This window comes from Sus scrofa, chromosome 9, assembly GCF_000003025.6.
Source record: "Sus scrofa isolate TJ Tabasco breed Duroc chromosome 9, Sscrofa11.1, whole genome shotgun sequence".
NCBI lineage: Eukaryota > Metazoa > Chordata > Mammalia > Artiodactyla > Suidae > Sus > Sus scrofa.
Genome location: NC_010451.4, coordinates 1,990,451 through 2,015,225, shown reverse-complemented (window position 1 = coordinate 2,015,225; position 24,775 = coordinate 1,990,451). Strand labels below are relative to the sequence as shown.

The 24,775-nt window shown below is 56.3% G+C and overlaps 1 protein-coding gene across 26 annotated transcripts in view; it reads left to right on the top strand.

Moving 5' to 3' along the window:
* The window catches only part of PPFIBP2 (PPFIA binding protein 2), a 156,712-nt gene that overhangs the window by 126,203 nt on the left and 5,734 nt on the right, over positions 1 to 24,775 (top strand). For 8 of the 26 annotated variants that reach the window (XM_021062284.1, XM_021062295.1, XM_021062291.1 and 5 more), the window contains 13 exons: positions 1,071 to 1,128; positions 2,031 to 2,072; positions 5,043 to 5,178; positions 6,296 to 6,328; positions 6,819 to 6,960; positions 7,674 to 7,802; positions 16,775 to 16,925; positions 17,162 to 17,273; positions 17,519 to 17,607; positions 17,870 to 17,992; positions 19,592 to 19,717; positions 20,376 to 20,564; positions 21,604 to 21,780. In XM_021062284.1, coding sequence (XP_020917943.1) covers positions 1,071 to 1,128; positions 2,031 to 2,072; positions 5,043 to 5,178; positions 6,296 to 6,328; positions 6,819 to 6,960; positions 7,674 to 7,802; positions 16,775 to 16,925; positions 17,162 to 17,273; positions 17,519 to 17,607; positions 17,870 to 17,992; positions 19,592 to 19,717; positions 20,376 to 20,564; positions 21,604 to 21,780 — 1,507 coding nt within the window. Of the gene's footprint in view, positions 1 to 1,070; positions 1,129 to 2,030; positions 2,073 to 5,042; positions 5,179 to 6,295; positions 6,329 to 6,818; positions 6,961 to 7,673; positions 7,803 to 16,774; positions 16,926 to 17,161; positions 17,274 to 17,518; positions 17,608 to 17,869; positions 17,993 to 19,591; positions 19,718 to 20,375; positions 20,565 to 21,603; positions 22,275 to 23,758; positions 23,855 to 24,775 lie in introns of those variants that run through there. The other 18 variants (XM_021062296.1, XM_021062289.1, XM_021062301.1 and 15 more) reach the window with 11 other exon arrangements.

Below are 24,775 nucleotides of genomic sequence, written 5' to 3'. Positions count from 1 at the left end.
CAGGGCAATGAGCTCATAACGGGCTGGCCTGTGGGGTCACTTGGCTGCTGCCTGACTGATTCCCTCGGAAATGAACCCATTTCTAGTTCCCTGCATCAGCTCTTTAGAACACGCTTCCAAGTAATGGGGATCTGGGGCGTCCCTGCCAGGAGCAGGCTGTCCTTGAGCCAGGGTGTCTGGGGCAGACGGCCGCACGCGGAGTGGAGGCCTCCCTGGAGTGGCGCTGAGGCTCCAGAGCCAGCACTCTCAGAGCCCCACTTTCCAGAACGCCGTTGTTCCCTGAGCCTTTAGCTCCAGAGCAAAGCAGCAGTATCAGGGAGGGCAGAATAAGAAGATGGGTTTATGAGTGCACCCAGGAGGACGTCAACACTGAGTGACTCACATTGACCAGACTCACACGAGACTAATGTACTCACCGATGGTAATGTATTCCTATGAGCGGAGACGCATCACGGCCAAGGAGGCTTGTCGGAAGGAGCCCCTTGTAACTGCTAGTGGCGTTGCTGCTTCTCTTTTCATTCAGTGCCCCTCTCTGCAAAATGGCCCCCGAGAGGGCAGATTGCTCTGAGCAGACTGGTCGAGGCGCACCTTGCACCTTGGAGGAGCCTAGCAAGTGTGGCTGATGGGTTGGTCTCTGCTCCAGGGTGACAGCAGCTCCCGCCCTGGATTACTCTCGACGCCCAGACAGTGCAGTGTTGGCACCTTGCCTCTCTTATGACTCCACAGACACGGGCCTTTTACAACCCCACCACAGCCAGCTGCCGTCGAGCCAACCGAATTGAGTGTTTTTTGGCTCTTCGAGAAGCGCCAGGGGCTTTAGATTTGTGTCTCGGTGGTGCTCCCGTGTCCTCAGCAGCACGTTGTCAGACCAGGCCATCCTCAGAGAGGGCCTGTGTCTTCTGAGGTGTAATGGCTCTGATGAGAGGGTATGGTTTTTGGGTTTTTTCTGATCTTGACCCTGAGCCCGAGGCAGACTGATTAAACCTGTGAGATGTCCCCTGCACGAGTGGTACCAGCATCGTCTTCCCTAGGAACTGTTTCCTTGCTGACTTTCCTTTGTGTTTTCCCAGGGCTCAGAGAAAGCTCTCCTGCAGTCTTGAAGACCTGAGGGGTGAATCTGTGGATAAGGTCAGCCCCTCAGTCTATCCGTGACGATAACTGGTTCCTTCTTTGTGCCTGGCACGGTGCGGGGACACACGCGCCAGTCCTGGTCCCTGCCTCGTGGGGGTGGGAGTGGGAAGTGGGGCAGGAAGTACGTGGACATTTTGGGCAAACCAGTCGGCTGTGGTTGAGGTGTCTTGGCCGCAGGGCACATCAGGACACGCTGCCTGTTGCTGATGGGAGAAGGTGCTGAGGAGGCCCAGGGAGGTTTGGGGCAACGGTGGGAGCAGGGGGCGCTAAGGGAAGAGCCGTGAGTCAGATGGAGCCGGAGAGGTCCTCGGGTCCTGGCCCTGTGTCCCCAGGGCCCTCGGAGGGGCTGGGGAGCCGTTGAATGAGGACGGGATATGGATGGAGTCGGCCCTGGGGGTGGGTTGTGGGATAAAGCAGACGCTTGGAGAGGAAGCTCTTTAAAGAAACGAGAAAGACGGGAGACGGCTGTGTGCCCCTTACAGAGTATCCCTTGACCCAGGTGGGTGACCCCTGGGCTGGAAGGGCAGGTCACAGGCTTTGAGCAGGAGGTGGTTGGGGTCCCAGAGGTTGCAGACTTTGCTGCATTGACCGCTTGATGTCCAGCGGCTCGCCAGCCTCCCTGCAGATACAGGGCAAAACCAGCAAGGCTGGAGCCAGTGGTGGCTTTGCTCTCACAGCCACGTGCCCCTCGGTCCCCGGTCAGGTTGCTGGTAGCTGCCCAGGGGTCTGTCCTCGAGGTTGGACAGGGACCTGTGTATCCTCCACAGATGGTGATGACCTGACGTAAACTTGGGGGCGGGGGGCGAGCCCGGCAGACGGAGCAGGTGGTCCTGGGCGGCTGTGACTAACGCAGGTCTCTCTCTCTCCATGTCCCTGAAACCCTCCTTCCTGCCCTATAGTGTGTCGATGGGAACCAGCTGTCCCCAGTGGTAGAACCCAAGGTACATTAACTGCATGTCCCTGTCGGCTACGCGAGGCTGTGCTATTTGCTAGAGTCTTTTCATTTGGCAAGTACAGCTTTGGTCACCTTAAAACATGTTACCTGCAAGGGGGGACAAGGGGGGGGCGGGCGAGAGGAAAGATGAAGTGTCCTCGCCTGTTTTCTTGTCGTGTGTGCCCAGCTGGATCCTGTGCTTTCAACGCCATCATCTGTGGGGCAGGGTTTCTTAGTATCTCCTCTGTCCTGCAGGCTCTGAGAACTTCATCTTTAACAAGGCAAGGTGGGAGTTCCCATCACGGCTCAGTGACTAGGATCCATGAGGATGCGGGTTTGATCCCTGGCCTTGCTCAGTGGCTTAAGGATCCAGCAGGGCCGTGAGCTGTGGGGTCGGTCGCAGACACGGCTTGGATCCTGTGTGGCTGGGGCTGTGGCATAGGCTGGCGGCTGTAGCCACGGGTGTCGCCCTAAAAAAGCAAAAAGCAAAACAAAACCAAGGCAGTGTAGAGCTGGTGGCTGGGGGCGAGGGGAGTGTTAGGACCCCTGCACCGCAGAGCAAGGTGTGCAGCTCTCATCCTTGCTGCGCTCAAAGTCATGGTTGAAAAAGACGGGAGTGCCGTCCGCCATGGTGCAGGGATCTTGCTGCCGTGTCTCGGACCTCCGTGGCTGGCTCCTGCTTCCCAGTGGCTGGGGGCTCAGGACACTGTAAGCCGCCCTCGGTATTCTTCCCCGCTCTGTCTGTCAGACACACCTCTGGTGCCCCCTGGAATGTGCTTCCCTGATCCGCCCTCCCCGGCGACATCACGAACCTGTCACCTCCCTGCCGCTGACAGCTCTAGAATTTAAGTCCCCGCCCCTCTGCGTCCAGCATCCTCGTCTCAGGTGCAGCAGTCACAAGCCTTTTAAGTTCCTGTTCGGTCTCCTCCGGATGAGCACGGGGCCTCAGTGCGTCCTCTACGTCGTGCCTGGGCCACAGGAGCCTGGTGTTCTAGGTGCCGTGTGCCTCACGCCTGCCTTCATCCAGGGACTGCTCTTGTGGTTACTGCTGTCCCTCCAGGCTCCGGGCGTATCGTGTGCTCTGTGCCTCTGCGTGCTGTCCCCGTGCTGTCCCCGTGTGCTCGGCCAGAGGCAGGGATCCTTATTCTCCGTTTAGAAATGAGCCGATCCGACTCGGAGCCTGGGCCGCTCTGGCTCAGGTGCGGGGCAGCCGGGTCTTCAGCCGTCAGCTGTTGTCGCCTCCTGGCATTTCCGGGCCGTCGCGAAGATTCTTGTGGGGACCACAGGCAAAGAACCGGCCTCGGGCATTCTGTGTCCTCTGGGTCGTGTGCTGACAGGGCACCACCTTCTCCGGCCAAGCATCCTTCCCTCCCAGCTTCTTTTCTTGGCTGAGCGGAGCTGAGCCTTTTCGTTGTTTTTCTCACAGGCCTGCGCGCCTTTAGCCCGTCCTTGGGGCACGTTCTGCCCTCTCGATGTCTCAGCTCCTCTGTGAGCTCCCAGGCCAGCCCTCATCAGAGGCCTTGGCTGACGCTGCCCTGCCTTAGGGGGCGTGTGTGATGCCACCAGCGGTTCCTAAGGGGCTTCCCACCCCACATCTCTGTGTGTAGAGTGGAACTCGAGCCAGGCCCTCCAGTTCCTGAAATGTTTTAATGCTGCCTTCCCCGCAGGCAGTAGTCCCCGGTCTGAGGTGCATCAGAGGATCCTGAGATGCGTGTTAGAAGCACACACGCCGGGCGCCCTCCCTGAGGCCTGGGAGCCTGGGACTGGGTGTTTACAGGCGTCCCGGGGGGTTACAAAGCAGCCTGTGGTTGGCTCGCAGCTGCAGACTTTCTGGACCACAGTTTTCTGATCGGGCCCCATCTGTACCTCAGGGATCATCATGAACTTAAAAACGGTCTGGCCTCCCTCTCTCAAGGCTCCCGTTATTTCTGGTTCACCAGCCCGTGTCTTCAGAATCCCTCGAGAATTTTCCCGGCTCTTCCCATCTCGCTCCCTTCTGAGCTTCTTGAGAGGATGAGCATTCAGTGTTCAGTGACTCAAGATTTGCGACACTTTCTAGGACCTGTGAGCAGAGAGAATTCAGCATGGGCTGGGCGCTTGGCTGTCAGTGAAACGAAACCTGAAAAGACATCCCCCATGGCTGAAATCCCCCATTGCTTTTCTGATGTGTTGGTTTTGAAACGGGTTTTGTCCGTCTGCTGCCTTCTTTGGGGCCTAATCAAGTGACCCACGGTGGGTCCCTTGGTGACTTTCATTCCTCTTTTCTTTTCACTCCGATGCGTTCCATTTTGTGGCCCTCGGGTTTGGGGACTTAGGGCCGCCTGAATCCTTCCTGGCTGATAAGTTCAAGCCTTCCTCTCCTTTAAATCCCCTTGTATCTTTGGGACCCTTTCTGTGGCCGGGGTCCAGGCACAGGCCCCCCTGCACCGGGGCTGAACCTCGTGCAGGGCTGTGCTCCTCAGTTACGGGGGGGCTCAGCGCTGGCACGTAGGCCTCTGGCCCCCTCTCTGTTGAAAGCTTTCCTCTGAGTGCCTGCTTCCTTTCGTGTTTCGCCTTAACCTGATATTCAAAATAATTGTTATAATACATACATAGAATGGATGATACGATGTGTTATAAAAATAAAGCAACAGGTAGAGCTTTTGTTGGAATTCTGGCTTGTGTAGTCAGAGGGCTCGGTGGTCCATGGCTGTTACCGCTTTGAGCCTCTGAGCAAAATGGCAAAGGCGTCCCCTTGCTGCTTGGACTCGGTTGCAGTCAGCCCTCGAGTGGGGCTTGGCTGTGTCCCCATCTCACTGTGCGTGTGGCTTTGAGCAAGTTTCTCTCTCTCTCGGAGCTCTGGCCCCACTTTCTGAGGGGTCTTGGAATCAGCCGAAGGTCTTGGAAGACAGGGAGTGGTTCCTGCCTCCGAAGACGTCCAGACCGAGGGCAAATCCGTCTCTCTCTCCCCTTGTCTCTCCCTCTCCCCTTCCAATAGGACAGCCCTCTCCTGGCGGAGCACAAGTACCCCACGTTACCTGGGAAGCTTTCCGGAGCCACGCCCAATGGAGAGGCTGCCAAATCTCCCACGACCTCCCCACCTGACCCCGCAGGGAGCAGCCTGCCCAGGCTGAGTGAGTGTCCAGGCCCTGGGCTGGCGACCTCTGCAGCCGTGGCCTCGGCACTTCCGCGGCTGCATGAGGTCCCTGCACGGCCCACTCCAGTCCAGCCCTGGCGAGCAGTTGGGGGTGGGTGGACGGGCAAGTCGAATCTCAGGGTGGTCCCACGTCCAGAGACGCTGGCTGGCTGGGCACGCTGCTTCCGTCCAGAAACAGTTCAGCGCCCCGGAAAACCGGGGTGTGTGCCCACCTTCTTCCAGCTGCAGTTCCTCGCGCCTCTCACTCCTCCTGTCTTGAGACCCCACCGCCTTTCCTCCTTCCCTCCGTCCAGACGCCCCAGGCCGCCCTCCCTGGCCGCACCCGCCACTCTGTCCTCCTGACCTGCTCTCTCCTGGCTCTGCCTTCCTCTCTGCAGCCTCTCTGTCACCAAGAGGAGGATGTCAGGTGCTCCTCCACGGGAGGGTGCTCCCTTAGAGAGTGGACTCCGTGGCCAGCGGGCAAGGAGGCCCGGCTGCAGGGACCCTCTGGGTGCTTAGCATCTGAAGCCGTGGAGGTCTTTGCCCAGCAGGCTGTGCGTCCCCAGTAGCAGCAGCAGATCGCAGGGCCCAGAAGGGAAAGTCCTGGTCCTGACAGAGCTCTCCCTGCCCCCGACGCCCTCTCCCAGCTGTTCCCAGAGCTGCCTTCTGCCCTTGGCCAGTGCTGCTGTGGGCTGCAGGGACTCCAGAGAAGCCCTGGGAAGAGTGTGTCCTAGAGACACTCTGACCATGGACTTGCTGAAGCTTTGGACCGTTTCAGTCTGTCCCCCTGAGCCCCGGCTCCAGCCTGAGAGCAGCGGGTGGCCTGGTGTATTCGGCCCCTGGACCTCCCCCTCCCTGCGTGTGCACGCCTCACCTGCCAGGTGGGGACACCAGGAGCGTTGGTCCTTCACACAGGGCCACCTCTCGCTGCAGTGACCTCGTAGGTCAAGCTCAGTCAGGATTCCCCCCATCCTTCCTGGTGGGATTATTTTTCTTTCTGTTGGAGTTTTTCCCTCTTGCTCGGTGACTCTTTTTTTATTTCTTTGCTTCCCTATAACTCTGCTGGGCCTCTCTTGCTTCTTCATGTGGCTTCTCTGCTCCTTGGTTGGCTGGAGGTCGTGGCCGGAGTGTCAGTGCCCCCGCATTAGGTACTGTGCCCTCCAGGTGAGGCGGAGGGAGACGCCCTGTTCCCGCCCCTGGCCCCTCCCCTCCCCAGGCGGTCAGCCAGGTGCCCCGCCCCCCTCCTGTGGCACCTCCCCTTCCCAACTGGTCATCCAGGTCCCGCCCCTCCTCTGGCCCCGCCCCTTCCCGAGATGTCAGGCAGGTGCCCCCCTCCCCCACATGCATTCCAGTATCTCCCTTGGGGAAGAGAGGAGGCTCCTTGCTGGAGTGACCCTGCAAAGGCTGGGCCCCCAAACTCTCAGTTTAAGACATTCTCTAGCCCCGATTTGAAACCTTAAGCTCACCAACTCTTCAGAGAAAGCCCGGGGTGCGCCTGCGCCCCGAGCTGCGCTCTGCGCTCTTGGAGGCAGAGCCGGGGAGGCTTCGGACTCCCGAAGGGATGGCCCAGGCTGGGGGGAGGTTTGCAGAGGCCGCGTCCTTCCTGTCATTCACACGCCCCTTCATTTTCCCTCGCAGGAGACACGGAAAGTGGTTGGGACGATACTGCCGTGGCCACTGACCTCTCCTCCACGTCATCGGGCACCGAGTCCAGCCCCCAGTCGCCCTTGACCCCAGACGGTAAACGGAGTCCCAAAGGCATCAAGAAATTCTGGGGAAAGTAAGTTGGTGGCGATTGTCATCATGTTGCTGGGAGTTAATATTCCTCGCGGCCGGGCAGGCCCTGTTCAGGGCGATGTCCCAGCAGCAGTAAACTGGGTCGGGTGTGGCGAGGAGATGCCGAGTTATTTTTAGGGCGCAGAGACCGAGCACTAGGAGCCGCAGGCACCAAATACAGCTGGTTGCCTCCCGATCGCCCTTCTCGGCCTGGATCCATCCATCCCGCAGACCCCGAGCACGTGGCCCGCACCTATACGGCTGTGCCCGGGAGAGACAGGCCCAGGACACCAGTGGCTTCCTCCCGGCTCAGTCTGTGTCTTAAGAAATCTTTGAAAAAAAAACGAAAATATTTTAAGAAGGAGTTCCCTGGGTTAAGGACTCCCTGTTGTCAGGTGCAAGTTCGATCCCTGGCCTGGGAACTTCCTCATACCGTGAGCAAAAAAAAAAAAAAAAAAAAAACCAAGTACTTGCTGGCCCTGCTGACACAGTCTGCGAAATGAGGGGGCACCCTTGACATTGACCCCCCCCGGAGGGCGGCCCAGTCCCGGGGGGGGGGGGGGGGAGGTGATGGAGGGTCTGCACGAGGAGCAGTCACCGGTCTTGGTGCCGGGCCTGGGGGGCCCTGGCCTGGCTTGTGCCCCCCCGGGGGAGGGCTGCACCGACTCCACAGGCTCAGCCTGCCCCTGACAGACTCTCGGATTCCTCTCCACGCAGAATCCGAAGAACTCAGTCGGGAAACTTCAACACCGACGCCCCGGGGGTGGCTGAGTTTCGACGAGGGGGGCTCCGGGCAACCGCTGGGCCGAGGCTCTCTAGGACCAGAGACCCCAAGGGTCAGAAATGGTAAGGACCGTCCAGTGCACCTACAAAGAAGGGTGTCAGATCCCGGCCAGGGTGGAGGGGGGACGAAGGCAGGGGCCCGGGCCGAGTGACTCGGCCTTTCCAGGCACTGCCCACGCTTCCGGTGCGCTGAGGTTCGGCCGGAGGTGCTGGGGCGGGAGCTGGGCACCCCGGCTCCGAGGACCCCCCCAGGACCCCGCAGCCCTGCACTGCCTTGTTACTCTAGGCAGGGCCCCGTTAGGCTGGAGAGGAGCCTTTAAGAGCACAGATTCTGGCATCAGAGACCCAGGTTGGAATTTCTGCTCAGCAGCTTCCGGCTTCTGAGGGCTGAGCCCCGAGCCAAGCTGTAACTTTGCTACACGTCAGCTTCCTCATCTGTGAAGTGTGTGTGTGTGTCAAAAGCCAGTGTGTGTTAAAGCTCTTAGGAGATCACAGGAGCTACCGCACGTCTAACCCCTGCAGGGGTCGCCTTCCCCAGGAGATCCGGACCCTGCCTCTGCGTCCGGCCCTCCTCCTCCCACACCGGCCTCTGCACAGGGTGCAGCTGGAGCAGTCATCCCTCAGCACCCACTGTACCCAACGCTCCTGGAGGGGTTGGAAAGGGACCCCAGCGGGAAGTTTTATGTGGAGGTTCCCATCACCCTTCACGAGAGAGCATGAAAGAGGGAGACTTTTCCAGAGGTGACCTGGTGGACACCTTCTGGCCACCACCTTTTCCCCCGTCCTCAGATCTCCCTGCTTCCCACCTGCCCGGGTGAACCTTTGCCTCCCGTGTCTTAGGAAAACCCCTCGGTCCCCTCTGCCCCCCTCACTCACCCCCACAGTGCACTGTCTCCAGTGGAGCAGCCCCACAGGTCTGAGCCCCTCAGCCGAGACAGGCTTTGGGGCTTCCCAAGGATTGGACTGTGACAGGTGAAATGTCCCCAAATCGTGAAAAGCAAGGCTTGACGGTCTCAGGTGTCACCCGTCTGAGATGCCATACGCGGTGCCAAGAGCAGGTCGTTACCGAGTAAGACGTGCACAGCTCCTGTCTTCGTTCTGGAGACAGTGTGGTCCAGACCCCAGCAAAGGGAGAGCCTCGTGGGTGCACACCCCCCTCCCCCCTCCCCCCTGGTTTCTAGGCCTCTCCGGGAGCGCCTGTGTACACACGCGGGACCTTAGGCGGCCGTCCCCAGACCCGTCCTGGACCTGCTCCCCCAGGATCGTGGAGTAGGGTTTACCCTTTGTATCACAAGTGTAAATGCGTAAAAAGCGTTAGCTTTAGATGCTGTTGAACCTAAGGACGTGGTCTGAGAAGGCAGAGCCCAGCTCAGAGCCATCAGAAGCCCCCTCGTGCCTCAGTGGTAACAAACCATGAGGATGTGGGTTCGATCCCCCTGGCCTCGCTCAGTGGGTTAAAGGATTAGGCACTGGCACAAACTGTGGTATAGGTCGCAGATGCTGCTCAGATCTGGTGTGGCTGTGGCTGTGGTGTAGGCTGGCAGCTGCAGCTCCGGTTCTACCCTTAGCCTGGGAACCTCCAGATGCTGCAGGCACGGCCTGAAAAAGAGAAAGAAAGAAGATGAGCGAAGGAAGCTTGTTTCCCTTCTGTGATCATCCGACCTTAGACGTTAGTATTTCTGATTCTTAGATTCTGATTCTGGTTCTTAGATTAAAAATTAAGCCACTATAAGCTTGAATGATTAATCTTCTGGCTTTTCTTTAGGGTTGATTCTTTTTGTAAAAAAATTTGTTTTATTATAGTTGATTTACAACATTCTGTCAGTTTCTGCTGCACAGCCCGTTATACATATATGTACATCCTTTTTCTCATATTATCATCTCTCTTGAGGGCTGATTTTTTCTCTTTTTTTCTTTTTTCTTTTTTCTTTTTTTTTTTTTTTTTTTTTTTTGTCTTTTTAGGGCTGCACTTGCAGCATATGGAGGTTCCGAGGCTAGGGGTCAAATTGGAGCTACAGCTGCCACCCTGCGTCACAGCCACACCAGATCCTTAACCCACTGAGCAAGGCCAGGGATCGAACCCATATCCTCATGGTTCCTAGTCAGATTCGTTTCCGCTGCACCATGACGGGAATTCTGAGGGCTGATTCTTGAAGGGGGATCGCTGGTCAGTGGGTGGGTACTTGGCCAAGACCCTTAGGTGTTTTTCCTGAGAGTGAGCCGTGCGGTCAGGGAGCCCACGCAGGGTCTGCCGGTGACTTTGGTGTGGGGTAGCCAGTGCCGGGAACGGGCTCGGCCGAAGGCAGCTCCGGCCGCAGGGCTGCTTTGTCTGGTGGCCTCTGCTTCGTTAACCGTGACAGTGGACGAGGAGGAGACTGGGAACGAAGGCCCAGTGAGATCTGTGTTGATCGCCGCCGAGCCTGCGGCCACGAACCCGAGTTTTCCTGGTGGGAGAGACAGGCCCTTGCTGCTCTGGAGCAGAGACGTGATGTACATTATGGCTGATGGGCCCTGGTGTGTTTAGTGTATAAAATACTGTCACCAACACACCTATAGGAAAAGTCCTTTGTTGGCGAAAGTCTCTAGCCCCAATCCTTTTTTCCCCCAATCTGTGTTTTAAATATAATATTTGGTACTCACATTTTATAGGAACTCTCCCAGGTTATAGAAGCATAAGTTGTGTTACTAGTTTCCCCCATTTTGCCGATTTCCGTTCCAGTTGGCGCGGCTGTGCCGTGCATGCCTAGTACGCCCACAAAAAGGTTTTGCAGCTTTTCTTTGTTTAAAGTTCTCTACTGCAAAAGAAATTACATTTTTATTGTGAATTTAGTTTATATGTTTGTCATTTTACGTCTTCTTTTGTGACTTATGTGCATAGTTTCCCATTTATTCATCATTTCTTTAGTTATTTCATGGCACAGATTTCTATCTGTTCTTCCTATATTAAGCTATTAAGCCACGTCTAAAAATTGTGACAAGTTAATGTTTAGGTTTGTTGCAGAATTTCGCTTTGATATTTAAATTTTTACGTTTTGTCTTTAATGAAATTCATCAACTTTTACTTTGTGATTTCATTCACTGTTTTGCTTTAAAATTTTTCAGTGTTTTTTTTTAACTTGGTTTTAAACTGTGAGGTTTGTTTTTTTGTTTGTTTTGTTTTTTGTCTTTTGTCCTGTTTGGGCCATACCAGCGGCATATGGAGGTTCCCAGGCTAGGGGTTGAATCGGAGTTACAGCTGCCGGCCTACGTCACAGCCACAGCAATGCAGGATCCGAGCCTTGTCTGTGACCTACACCACAGTTCACGGCAACGCCAGATCCTTAACCCACTGAGGGAGGCCAGGGATCGAACCCGCAACCTCATGGTTCCTAGTTGGATTTGTTTCTGCTGTGCCACGACAGGAACTCTGTGAGGTGTTTTTTAAATTTTTTAAATTTATTTTTTTAAGGCCACACCCACATCATATGGACGTTCCCAGGCTAGGGGTCGAATCAGAGCTGCAGCTGTCAGGGTACACCACGGCCACAGCAACGCTGGATCCAGGCCATACCTGGGACCTACACCACAGCTTGCAGCAACACCAGATCATTTAACCCACCGAGCACGGCCAGGGATCGAACCCACATTCTCGTGGATACCAGTCAGATTCTTAACCCGCTGAGCCACAACAGAAACACCCCTAAACTGTGAGTTTCAAAAGTGATTTTTAAAAAGTTTAAAAAGCATCTGTTTGGGAATTTGTTTTGGTATATGGAGAGTTATTTTGTTTGTTTGTTTTTTCCCCAAGAAAAAGTGGAGTATGAATTTGAGGTCAGCTGGACTTAAAGCCACATGCCTGGATGCGATCTTTGTGGAAGGGTTTTCTGAGTTGGTCCCCAGAATAAATTCCCTTCAGGGACGCTCGCTCAGGAGGGATCTCTGGTCAGACTGCTTCCTGCCTCTGGCCCCATTTTACTGCCTTTCTCCCAAACTCGTGGTCAGTGTCGTGTCCATCGTGGATATAAGGAGGCGTGGGCCTCAAGGTCCGTTTCTTGCCCAGGTCCCGCCTATGGTCCAGAGAGGGTGTAACCGGTGTGTTGACAAGACCGTGTGTTTTGAAATATTTTCATAAGTGAGGTATTGAAAACACAGTGTTTTTTAGGGGTCGGGGTTTGGGGTGGGCACCTGGAGCATGTGGAAATCCCCGGGCTAAGGATCGCACCTGTGTTGCAGCTGCAGCAGTGGGTCTTCACCCTCTGGGCCACAGAGGGAACTCCCACAAACAGGTTGAAGATGCTGACGCTTCACTCCCACTCTCCTTTGGTCTACACCTTGCCTAGGATCAGATGAGGCTGGAATAACTGGACAAGTTTGAGACCTGGCTGAGGGGAAGTTGCGTTGGGCATCCATTTAGTCTGGGATGAGTCGGATGGTGTTTATGTGGTTTGCAGTCACAGTTAGTTTGGCCAGTTAGCTGTCCTGCTGTAGAAATGCCTGCCCGCGTGCCAGTGTGCTCAGCGCTCTGATCCCAAGATGCGAAGGCAGAGATCGTGTACCAAGATGAACTTGCCCTCTGGCATTTGGTTTCAGGAGTGTGGGGTCGTGGAAAACGAAAGGACGTGTGGAATATACAAACCAGAAGCCACTCCGTGGAAAGTCTTTTTCACTCATCAGATTTGTGCAACCCTAGGCAGGTGACTTGGGTGTCTGGGATGCTTGGTCAGAACAGCTGCTGTCTCTCCAGAGATGCGCTTATTAACGGAACGCATACGACCGTCAGAGCGCCCTCTGTTCCCCCTCCACCGCGGGACTGGCCTGCTTGATCCACTTGGTTATTTTAACTGCCGTCTGGGAAGATGCTTCGGACCATGTTGGTAAAACACGTGGTTTGGCTGAATGTGAAAGTCCTTTCTGGTCATGTCTAAATTACTCAGCAGCATGCTCAGCCATGGCCCTGGACGAGCTCTGGGGACCCTGGCAGTGAGAGGAGCTGAGGAGGTGGGACAGCACAGGCCCAGGGGTCAGAGACCGTCCCCAGCGCGGGAAGCAGGAAGGTGGTCAGGGTAGAGGAGCAGCAGAGCTCTAGGATGCTTTCAAAAGGTCTTTAGGACAGAGCAAATTCTGATCTCAAAATCACTTTTTTCCTCCCAGAACTGAAAATATCCCGGATATGGAAACTATTTGTTTCTTGCCAATTCCCAGAAACCAAAAAGTAAAGGAAATTAAAAACTAATATGAAGTAAAATTGAGCATTGAAATGAATTATCCTGATATTACGAAAAATAATGAGCCAAAAAAATCCCAGATCAAACCAAAAGCAATAATTTACCGAGCGCAACAGATAAATTCCAAACTTGAAGAGTGAATGGGTTCCTAAATTATTCATATAAAGTGGATCGTGAACACAGGGGCAAAAGACGAAAATCTCTTGCCGATTTTACATGATGTACTGACACTGACCAAGATAAGGCTGCATGATATGCAACAGCCACAAGGACATTACTTAAATAAGCGTCAATTCAGGGAGGTCCTCTTGTGGCTCAGGTGTAATGGTCCTGACTAGCATCCAGGAGGATGCGCGTTCGATCCCTGGCCTTGCTCAGTGGGTTAAGGATCTGGAGAGGCGGTGAGCTGTGGTGTAGGGCAGAGGCATGGCTTGGGTCCCGTGCTGCTGTGGCTGTGGTGTAGGCCGGCAGCTGCAGCTCCACTTTGACCCCTAGCCTGAGAACGTCCATGTGCTATAGGCACAACCCTAAAAAGACATGCATGCATACATACATGTCAATTCAAAGACTACTTCAGACTGGCACTAGACGGCTTGAACAGCATGTAATAAAAACACTGTTAAGGTCAAAAATAGGAATCATGCTGGAAGCAGAGGGACTCAACCTTCTGGGAGGAAATACAGCCCCGCCCCCACCTGCCAACAGCTGTGGGTTGGATTTCCTTCCCATCGGTTCAGTCCTTGGATGTGGAACCTGCGAGCAGGACAAGGAGGACCGGGGGACCCGTGCCACTTGTTGTGAGGGACTTGAGCATCCTGGCACCAGTCCCCTGGCTGATAGAGAGGGGCAGCAGTCAGAGAGTGTGCACCCAAACAGCAGGGGAAAGCACTCTGGAAGTATAGCTAGGAGGTAATCAATAAAAACATCCTTTCTGGATTTCAGGATGCTTTTCAACTGGACTAGATTTGTAGTTTGGGGGTCATTTTATTCTTAGTCTAAACATTGTTTCCTCACCTCGTATTCAAGTCGTGTACTTTTCTTCAAGAGCCCCCCCCCCCCCAGGTTTATAAGTTCCGCGACTTCCTGGTGTCGCAAAACCTGAATCTGTAACTACTCATGATCCGCTAAAACCCGGGCTCCAGACTGTGTGGCCAGCACCTGCTCTAAAGGGACGCATCATCGACAGCAGCTGTTCTAGAACGTTCTCCACTCATTCTGGCCCTTGAAGGAATTCTCATCTTTAAGCAATTTTTTAATGCCTCATCTGGGCAATAAATTTTTTTTAACCCAGCATTTTAGGAATACGCGCTTGAAAGGAATCTTGTAGAAGAGCTGGTTTTCTATATTCCATGAATCATCCTTTATTTTTAAAAACAAAAAGAGGAGTTCCCGTTGTGGCGCAGTGGTTAACGAATCCGACTAGGAACCATGAGGTTGCGGGTTCGATCCCTGCCCTTGCTCAGTGGGTTAACGATCCGGCGTTGCCGTGAGCTGTGGTGTAGGTTGCAGACGCAGCTCGGATCTTGCGTTGCTGTGGCTCTGGCGTAGACCAGTGGCTACAGCTCCGATTTGACCCCTAGCCTGGGAACCTCCATATGCCACGGGAGCGGCCCAAGAAATGGCAAAAAGACAACAACAACAACAAAAAAAGTTGCCTCGTCAGCCTCCAGGCCACCTCGCCGCAACCAGAGGACTCACTTGGGACTTCGAGTCTGTCGTTACATTCACACTTTAAACGAAAAATTAACGTGGTTATCGGAATTGGCGGCTTTGTAATAGCCAGGCTTCCTATCTGGGGACTTGATCTAGCTCTTCATTTATTCATGCCTCTCTTTTCATGTTGCTCAGTTTGAGGTCTCATGGTTACCGCCTCCCCACCGCCCCCCCCCAAACAGGAACACGGGACCCACAGTTCGCTTCTAAAGGCAGCTCCTAGACGTTTTCTACTTGGTTGCTGTGAGTGAGATTTGAAATTATTTTTTTTATTACTCAAATGAATTTATCACATCTGTAGTTGTATAATGATCACAAGACTCTGATTTCACAGGATTTCCATCCCACAGCCCAAGCACACTCCCCCCCAAACTGTCTCCTCCGGAGACCATAAGCTTTTCAGTGTCTGGGAGTCAGCATCTGTTCTGCAAAGAAGTTCAGTCTGTCCTTTTTTAAGACTCCACATTTCAGTGAAAGCATTTGATGTAGGTGTCTCATTGTCTGGCTGACTTCACTTCGCATGATAGTTTCTAGGTCCATCCATGTTGCTAAAAAGGCCGGTATTTCGTTCCTTTTAATGGCTGAGTAATATCCCATTGTGTATATGTACCACCTCTTCTTGAGCCACTCCTCTGTCGATGGACATTGAGGTTGTTTCCATGTCTTGGCTGTTGTAAATAGTGCTGCAATGAACGCTGGAGTACATGTGTCTTTGCGAGTCATGGTTTTCTCTGGGTAGATGCCCAGGAGTGGGATTGCTGGGTCAAATGGTCGTTCTATGTTTAGTTTTCTGAGGCGTCTCCATACTGCTTTCCACAGTGGTTGCACCGATTTACAGTTTTAACAAAAATGTTAGCATCTGTGCTTGGATGGTATGTAGAAAATTGACTTGTGTACGTCATACAGATAATACAGGCGTGTGTGAGCCTTTGTGTGGTTTCTAACTATAGCCATCTTCCCGAGTGTTCTTGGGTTTTCTATGTGGGCAGTCGTATCGTTTGAAGAGAATGGCTTTCTTTTATTCCTACTTTCTAATAGCTATGCTTTTTATTTTATCTCTTATACTCACTACAATTCTCAGACTGGTGTTAGTGCTGATAAAACATACTGTCTTTTTTGGAGTTTCCGTTATGGTGCAGCAGAAATGAATCTGACTAGGAACCATGAGGTTGTGGGTTCGATCCCTGGCCTTGCTCAGTGGGTTAAGGATCTGGCATTGCTGTGAGTTGTGGTGTAGGTCGTGGATGCAGCTTAGATCCCACATTGCTGTGGCTGTGGTGTAGGCCGGTGGCTACAGCTCCAACTCAGCCCCTAGCCTGGGAACCTCCATATGCTGTGGGTGCAGGCTTAAAAAGCAAAATAAAATAAAATAAAATACTGTCTTTCTATTGACTTGAATGTGCCTAGTGTTTCATTAGTAAATAAGGCACTAACTATTAACCAGAAGTGTTTTTTTGGTCTTTGATTTTGTTTTTTTTGTCTTTTTAGGGCTGCACCTGCAACATATGGAGGTTCCTAGGATAGGGGTTAAACTGGAGCTACAGCTGCCAGCCTCCACCACAGCCACAGATCCGAGCTGTGTCTGTGACCACTACACCACCGCTCATGGCAATGCCAGATCCTTAACTCACTGAGCAAGGCCAGGGCTCGAACCTGCGTCCTCATGGATGCTAGTCAGATTCCTTTCCACTGAGTCACAATGGGAACTCCACGTGTGTTTTGTTTTTTAATGTTAGAGAACGGACCCCCTTTTCCTGGTTTTATAAGTATTTTCCTAAAAATGACATTAAAGACAATTGTTTGTGGCTCTTCATCCTAATGGGGCCTGAACCCTGGGCTTTGACACGTGTGTGTGAGTGTGAGTGTGTGAGAGAGAGAGACAGCACGAGAGAATGTGGCCTCCTGGGAACATGTAACTAACTGCCGCAGGCTCTCAGCAGCTGCTCATTTGAGATTCAGGCCAGGTGTTAGCCTGGAGAACTAGGGTCTCCCTGACATGAGTGCCTCCTAGTGGGATTTTGCTCAGCTGGATCCCCGGGGGGCGGGTTCCCTCTGGGCACCATAGCTTCTCTTTTGTGGGGCGCTGCTCACAGGGCCGCGCTGCTTCCTTCTTCCCAGTGACGCCAACGCCCCCTTCGCCCAGTGGAGCACAGAGCGTGTGTGTGCGTGGCTGGAGGACTTTGGCCTGGCCCAGTATGTCATCTTTGCCAGGCAGTGGGTGACTTCTGGCCACACTTTGCTGACCGCCACCCCTCAGGACATGGAAAAGGTAAGGGCTGGGCGCTGGGTGAGGAGGCTCCCATTTCTTCCCAAACCAGGGCGTGGGGAGGGGGGCCCCCCATTTCTCCCCCCGCCCCAGGAGGGTGCAGGGGCTCCCTGTCGCTGCCGGTAGACCCCAGGGCGCCGGGCAGAAGTCTGCTGCCACCCGCCTCCCGCCAGCACAGCGTCCTCTGAGAGCCAGGCCACCGCCGAGACATCCCGCCTGTCCTCCTCTCTCGCTTTCAGGAGCTGGGAATTAAGCACCCTCTTCACAGGAAGAAGCTGGTTTTGGCAGTGAAAGCCATCAACGCCAAGCAGGAGGAGAAGTCCGCCCTGCTGGACCACATCTGGGTCACACGTAAGGACGGGCATCTGTGTGTCACTTCCGGCGGCTCCGAGGGGGACCTTTCCCTGGGAAGGTGTGTCTCGGGGCGGCCGTCTCCTCGGGGGGCCCCGATGGTGACGTCAGCTCTCCATCAATATCAATAATCACAGCAACTCTAACGGGGGGGGGGGGGGGGGGATACAGCGGTACCTTCAGAATGATGATTCGCTGCCGCCTTTCTTCTTCGTCCCCGTTCTCCCGTCCCCCGGTGCCTGTAGGTTGGCTCGATGATATCGGCTTACCCCAGTACAAAGACCAGTTCCACGAATCCCGCGTGGACGGGCGGATGCTGCAGTACCTAACGGTGGTGAGGCTTCTTCCTCCAGCACGCCGCGGCCCTGTGGCGGTTAAACTCGATTCCACCCCCTCCCTCGTGCCCTTAAGGTCTTAATCAAACAGTGTCATTTGTCCCACGCGAGGGCCCAAGCCGCAGACGCGAAGCGCTGTGCTGGGGAAGCGGTCGCCGGGGGTGCGTGCCCCCGGCCAGCGTGGTGGACGGCCTGTGATTGGTCTGGGGAGCAGCCTCCGGGGGCATTTGTTGTTCATCCGCCAAAGTGCTTCTCTTCCAGAATGATCTCCTCTTCCTGAAAGTCACCAGCCAGCTACATCATCTCAGCATCAAATGTGCCATTCACGTGCTGCATGTCAACAAGTTCAACCCCCACTGCCTGCACCGGCGGCCAGCGGATGAGGTGAGGGGGACACGACCTGTGCAGGCGGCCCCGAGCCAGGACACCTGGAAGGTCAGGTGTGGGGAAAGCAGAACCACGTCCTCCAGAAGTGGCCGCATCGAAGACCACGGGGCTGTGGATTCTCGCCTTTGCAGGGGCTTCAGGGGTCCCAGCTCCCCCGTGGTCTGTGCCCTGTTGTCCCCCAGCAGCCGCTAGACCTCCAGCTGCCACCTCCCTTGGGGAGACGTGGGCCGCGGGCCGCACGACAGTAACAGCAGGTCTCTCGGAGCCGTCGTAATGATTGAGGGAGATGAGGAGTGCAGCAGGGGGAGGGACAAGACGAAACAAAGATGGGTGTCCAAGCGGCGGACGAGAGGGGAAGAGGAGCCGTGAGGAACCAGACACGGCAGAGTAGATTTGCACTTCTGGATGCAGAATTAGCCCACTCCAGCCCCGGGCGCACAGGGGACCCGGGTTTTGCCAGAGGCAGTGGAGGTAACAGAGACCCAAATTCTGGGAGTTCTCGTCGTGGCGCAGTGGTTAACGAATCCGACTAGGAACCATGAGGTTGCGGGTTAGGGATCCGGTGTTGCCGTGAGCTGTGGTGTAGGTCGCAGATGCGGCTCGGATCCCGCGTTGCTGTGGCTCTGGCGTAGGCTGGTGGCTGCCGCTCTGATTCGACCCCTAGCCTGGGAACCTCCATGTGCCTCGGGAGCGGCTCAAGAAATGGCAAAAAGACAAAAAAAGAAAAAGAAAGACACCCAAATCCTGGAGAATTAACTCCCTGATGACGTTCCGTGAGCCTTGGCGTCCTGGTGGGCCCAAAAGCCTCGGGCTTGTCAGTCACACCCTGCGTTCCTGGAAGCTAGGTCCAGCCCTGCCGTGAGGGCACCCCATCTTCCCCGGCAGTAGAAACGCCCACCTCGCCCCATCTCCTCCTTTCCCCCTGGTCGACAGAGATGCCGTGAGAGCGTCCACACCAGGGTCAGAGGTGGGCACTGCGAGGACCAGATGCACCTGAGGGCCCTCAGTTGTGAGACACTTTTTTTTTTTTTTTTTTTTTTAGGGCTACACCCACGGCATATGGAGGTCCCCAGGTTCGGGGTCAAATTGGAGCTGGAGCTGCCAGCCTACACCACAGCCACAAAGGATCCGAGCTGCATGTGCGACCTACACCACAGCTCATGGCAACGCCAGGTCCTTAACCTACTGAGCGAGGCCAGGGATCGAACCTGCATCCTCATGGACACTAGTCAGGTTCACTAACCGCTGAGCCATGATGGGAACTCCATTCGTGAGAATCTTGGTGTGTGTGCTTCTGAAACATCGGGCCACACCAGGGAGGTCTTGGTTCTGTGACACACTCAGCTGGGGACTGATGGTCCATGCTCAGGTTGTGTTGAATCACGGACTCACGCTGCCTTCCTGTCAACACAGGATTCTGGCGATGCGGTTCTGGCATCCCATGTCTCCGTGTCGGAGGCTCTCGGGCGGCTGGCCTGGCGCCCGGGTCAGTGGGCATGAGAGTCACCTTACCAGGCCTCCGGGGCTGGCGTATGCCCAGGCGCCGGGGTTGCACCTGCAGGCCTGACCTCTCCACTCTCCTCCTCCCTGTCTCAGAGTAACCGTTCGCCTTCCGAAGTCGTGCAGTGGTCCAACCACAGGGTGATGGAGTGGTTGCGGTCCGTGGACCTGGCGGAATATGCACCCAACCTGCGTGGGAGTGGCGTCCACGGAGGTCTCATTGTGAGTGGCTCTGTGGGCTGGCCCGCCTGCCTCGGTGATCTGCCTCCCCCCACCTCCCACCGGGGTACTCAGAACCTGCTGTCTTAAGGGCTGCACATACGCCCCAGGAAGAAGTAGTATTTCATCTGAACCCCTTGCATAAATGGAAGCCTCAGAGCATAACTGGATCATTTGTGGCTGATGTGTAGTAGGTTTCATGGAGACGAGATGGTTTCTGGAAAGACATCCCAAGCCTCAGGCCCTGAGGAGTCCAGGGCAGGGGGGCCGCAGGAGACTCGCCCATTAACCAGCAGCTGGAGGAACGCGGGGCCAGGAGGTGGGGCGGGGGGGCGGAGGGAGGCCCCTCAAATGCCTTCTGTGCTTGCCCTGCTGTGACCTGGGTCACCACTCAGATGTGTCACGTGGCAGCGCCAGCAGAGAAATGAGGAAGGGGTGGCTCGGATGTCTTCCCTGGGAGGCAGCCTTGTCTGGGAGGTCACGGCTCTGCTGGTGGGTCACAGGGCCGGGCCCTGTGTGCCTGGGACACGGGACAAGTGGACGAGCCCCAGCCCCTGCCCTGGGGCACCCCCGCCCCATAGGGGCCTGTTTCTCTGTGTCATTCCCCCGGAGCCACCCCTGGTGAGTGTCACTAGGTGTCTTGTCTGTGGTTTCTTCTTAGATCCTGGAGCCACGCTTCACGGGGGACACCCTGGCTATGCTTCTCAATATCCCGCCCCAAAAGACGCTCCTCAGACGCCACCTAACCACCAAATTCAATGCCTTGATTGGCCCGGAGGCTGAACAGGAGAAGCGGGACAAAATGACCTCACCCTCCTACACACCGCTGACCACCACAGCCAAAGTCCGGGTGAGTTGCCGGGCCCTTCCTGGGTCGGCGGAGGCCTGCCCTCTGCCCCTCGTGTTGGGCTGGGCTGCCTGAGACCAAACCCCAGTGGCCTGCCTGGATGAGGAGGCACTCTTGGCTTCTGCCCTGAGACTCTGCTCTCACCGTCTGTTTGTCTGCGTTAGGCCAGTTCCCTCCCCTCTGTGTCCAAGCGCACACAGGTTCCTTCATGCAGAAGTGATGCGCAGGCAGCATCCGGGCTGGGGCGCCTGGGAGCTGGTCCCCCAGGGCTGCCTCGACGCGTTCTGCAAAGCAGACAAGTTCCCTTTGGGCAGGCCCACCTGCATGCCACGTGCAGTGTGTGGTCCTGGTCACAGCTGTCCTGCCAACTCAGGGAGTGCCCCGGTGGCCTTGTGCTGTGGAAGTGGCCAGCACACGGGCGGCCAGAGGTCCCGAGGCTGTCCAAGCACAGTACTGCTCCCTGGGACTCTCTGCGTCCCACTGAGTCTGTTCCCCCTGCTCGAGCCACACCATCCTCAGATGATACATCCCAACTGGATCTCTGGAGACCAGGCAGGCCCGTCCCCAGCAGCCCGCTGATGCTTCAGGTCCAGCTACAGTCCACACCCAGACTCCTACCCAAGGGAGCAGGACAGGCAGTGTGCTGGGGAGAGAGATGCAGGCACAGTGCTGGGGGGAGCTGGAGCGGGGGCAGGGCCACCTGGGCTGTGCGGGGCTTCCCGAGGTGCTACGAGCAGAGAGCAGGGGTGTCCCCCTGCGTGGCGCTCAGCCCCTGCAGGGACCGCAGCATCCTCTGGGAGTGCAGGGAAAGCAGGGCAAGCATTTCGGGGACGAAGCCTTGAAGCAGCAGCTCCTTGCTGGAGACGATTTACCTGTTGGCGTCCCTGCTGCCATGCTTGCAGGAGCTCTGTTTTCCTAAGAGAGTTCTTCCAGAAGCCCTTTGCTCTCTTCCTTTCCCCAGGGGCCTGCTCTGAAATGCAGTGTCAGCGGTGGCTGCAAACCAGCTTAATAATTTATCATAATCTCGCATCTGCTCTTTTAGCCAAGAAAACTGGGATTCTCACATTTTGGAAACATAAGAAAAAAGAAGTTCGATGAATCAACGGACTACATTTGCCCGATGGAGCCCAGCGAGGGGGTCGCGGACGGTCACAGGGTCTACGGTGGCTTCCGGGGCCTCAGCCCCCTTGATGGCCCCGAACTGGACGGGCTGGACCAGGTGGGACAGATCAGCTGATGTCTTTGTCACCTGTGCGGCCTGTGGTCCTGGGAGCTCACAGTAACACCGTGTGTGTCACCACGTAACTGCACCTGACCCCCTGCGTGTGTGCATGCCTCCCAGAGCACGTCCCGGCCGTTGCATGTGCCTGGGCTGGTCTGTCTCTGAGCCCTGAGGGGGCCAGGTACGGAGCTGCACCTGTGCCGAGGGGCCAGGCTTGGGGACTCAGGAGGCAGCATACCTAAAGACGCTCGTACATCTTCAGTAAGGCTGGACGTGCGCCTTCAGCACCAGTGGCGACGGGTCCAGAGACCATGGACAATCCCAGGAGGCTGGGCTCTCAGGCCGCCGGCTGTGCCCAGTTGAGGGCAATCCCAAGTGCCTTAGGCCTGTGGCCAGTCTTGGCTGAGACCAAAAGGCTGGCAACAGGGAGCATCCTTCCTGCAGAGGCGGTCGCCTCTCTCCGTAATAAAGCCGTGTTTATGTACCGAGCAGGCCCTGCAGCCCGTCTTTGGTGATCTTGTCTGAGGAAGCGAGCTGGGCCAGCGGGAGGCCGAGTCCTGCTGCTCGGGCAGCTCCAGAGCCGACGCCGCTGAGCTGGGTCAGGACTGGCAGGTTTCAGGGGGGCGGGGGGGGAAGTGAGGCGGGCCCCTGATCCTTCAGAGGAGACCTGTGGCTTTGCTTCGGGCTCCACTGTGTGGTGTGAGGCCCAGAGGCATTTTGCGTCTCCCGTGCCGACTGGAGGCCTGTCTGTCGTTCAGACCCCAGGGGAGGTTGGTTTCCGCTTCGAGGGGTTGGGCCGCCTAGTGAGGGGGGCGTGGGGAGACCAGGTGGCCTTGCGTTTCTCCGTGTGTTGTGCCAGCTCCCCTGTACTGACCTAGCCGGGCCCGTGCCCTGTGGGGTTGGCCTGTGTTGGCAGAGCTGGAACGGACCTATTCTCCTGGTTTGGAGACTTAACTGTTAATGGGTCTTTTAGACGGGCCGCTCTGGCCGAGGGCTGAGGAGCGGACGCCACCTGCCAGTCTGGGCTCCTGTTCGTAAGATCCCAGTTTGCCCCAGCGCAGCTTTCGGCTCCGCTGGGTCCCCAGGGCCTCACCTGCAGAGGCAGGACAGCAGTGTCCTAAGTCTGTTGGCTGGGGCAGGGCCTCGTGACCCCCGCTTGGACACTGATCTGTTCCAAACAGAGGTGATGTGAAAATTTGCTTCTTAAACTACCAGCAGCTCAGGCCACGGCCTCCCCTGGAGTCCAGCCAGCGGGAGATGAGGGCACAGGCTTGGCAGCTGGCATGGCTGCCATCTGATGCCTGGGCCAGCACCACTGAATGACAGGTGCTCCCTGAGGCTTCTGCCTGCATGCTGCAGTTTAGAGCCACACACTGTGGGCTCTGTCCCTTATGTCTGAGCTCTGTGTCCTGGTGGGAGAGTCTTCTCATGCACCTGCTCTCACACCCCACCCGGAACCGTTACGGCACTAATTCTCTCCAGCTTCAGGGAAGGCCCGTAACCCTTGGTGGCCCCAAGAAGATGCTTCCAAATCCACGACATCCACATAGGTTTAGGGACTCCCTAAAGTGAGGAAGCCCCAGGAGCTGCTCCTCGAGGACGCCCAGCTACTCCCACCCTGGGCACCTGTCTGGGTTCCTGCTGGTGCCAGAAGTTGTCAGTGTGTTCAGCTCTGCCGCTCCTCGCTCCTGGGCACAGCTGGAGCCCTGAACCTGTGCTGAAGCGCTGCTCGACAGGCCCTGTCTGTGTCCTGCTCCTGTGCCCCCTTAGTGCCGGCGCCAGGTTGGGGACGCAGGAGTGTGTGTGTGACAGTGTGGGACACTGGAAGCTGTGCCTTTCCTGAGGGACAGAAGCGGGCCTGGCCCAGTCCTTGCCTGCTCTCTCGGGGAGCACGCCCGAGCAGGACTCGCATGCCGCCTCTGTGCATCACGAGCTCAGGCCGTGGGTGTTGACCAGGTTGCTGCCCATTTTACAGGTGGCACCTTCGGAGGGCACCGTGACGCAGATAGGGCTCCTTTCCCAAGACATTCACCGCCTCACGGTAGGACTCTGACCTTCTTTCCACTGCCGGGTAGGTGCGGGGAGGCCCTGGGAGTGCGGTGCTACTGGGGCCGGGGGTAGCCCTGCTTGCTGCAGATGGGGGAGAGTGAATGGGGCCAGTGGGCTGGGAGCCTACACCAGCCCTGAGGCAGAAAGCGGTTCAGTGGCCTTTGCTGGGCTTTGTTGGCTTGCTGCTGGCCTTGGGCTCAAACCAGCGAAAGTGTGTGAGGTCGCAGGCCCTCTTCCCAGACCCTGGGCTGCTGAGGAAGCCGAGAGGCTCGACAGCTCTGGGTCCCCTGCCTCATCAGCCCAAAGCCCTGCTCTGCCCTATTTCCTATCACGCCTCTCCCTTCCCGGACGTGACAGGCATGTGAGCATCCTGGCGTGCCCAGGGGACAAATCCTGGGGGAAGCAGTTTGGTTCCGGGGAGAGGAGCCGTCTGAGGGAGGCTGACCTGGTCCCTGCTGGGACCTTGGGCGAGTCACTGTCTCTCTGAGCCCTGGTTTCCTTGTCCATCAGGCAGGGCTGATAACAGCCTCCTGCAAGGCTGGTAGGTGGACGAGCGGGCAGGAGGAGGCCAGTCAACAGGATGGACTGTCCGTTCCTGGACGGTTCCACACCGAGCCTGCCGGCCCCAGCGTCTGTCCCTGTTGAGGCCTCGTTACTGTCCTTGGCTGATGCATTGAGGCCTCGAAGAAGGCAGTATTCCACGCCAAGACTGGGTCATGGGATCTCCCTGAACCCAAACAATCTGTTCAGCTTGTTTTTTCTTGGCTCAGACACTGAGATGCATCCATCCAGTCCTGCCCCGATCACGTTAACAAGCCTTTAGTGGCCTTCACCGCAGCACCTTCCTCTGGGGTGGGAACAGCTCTCGATTGTGCTGTCTCTTCTGACCTGACACGTGGGGTCCCTGGGACCCCGTGGACTTAGAAGGGGCTGGGTCAGGCCA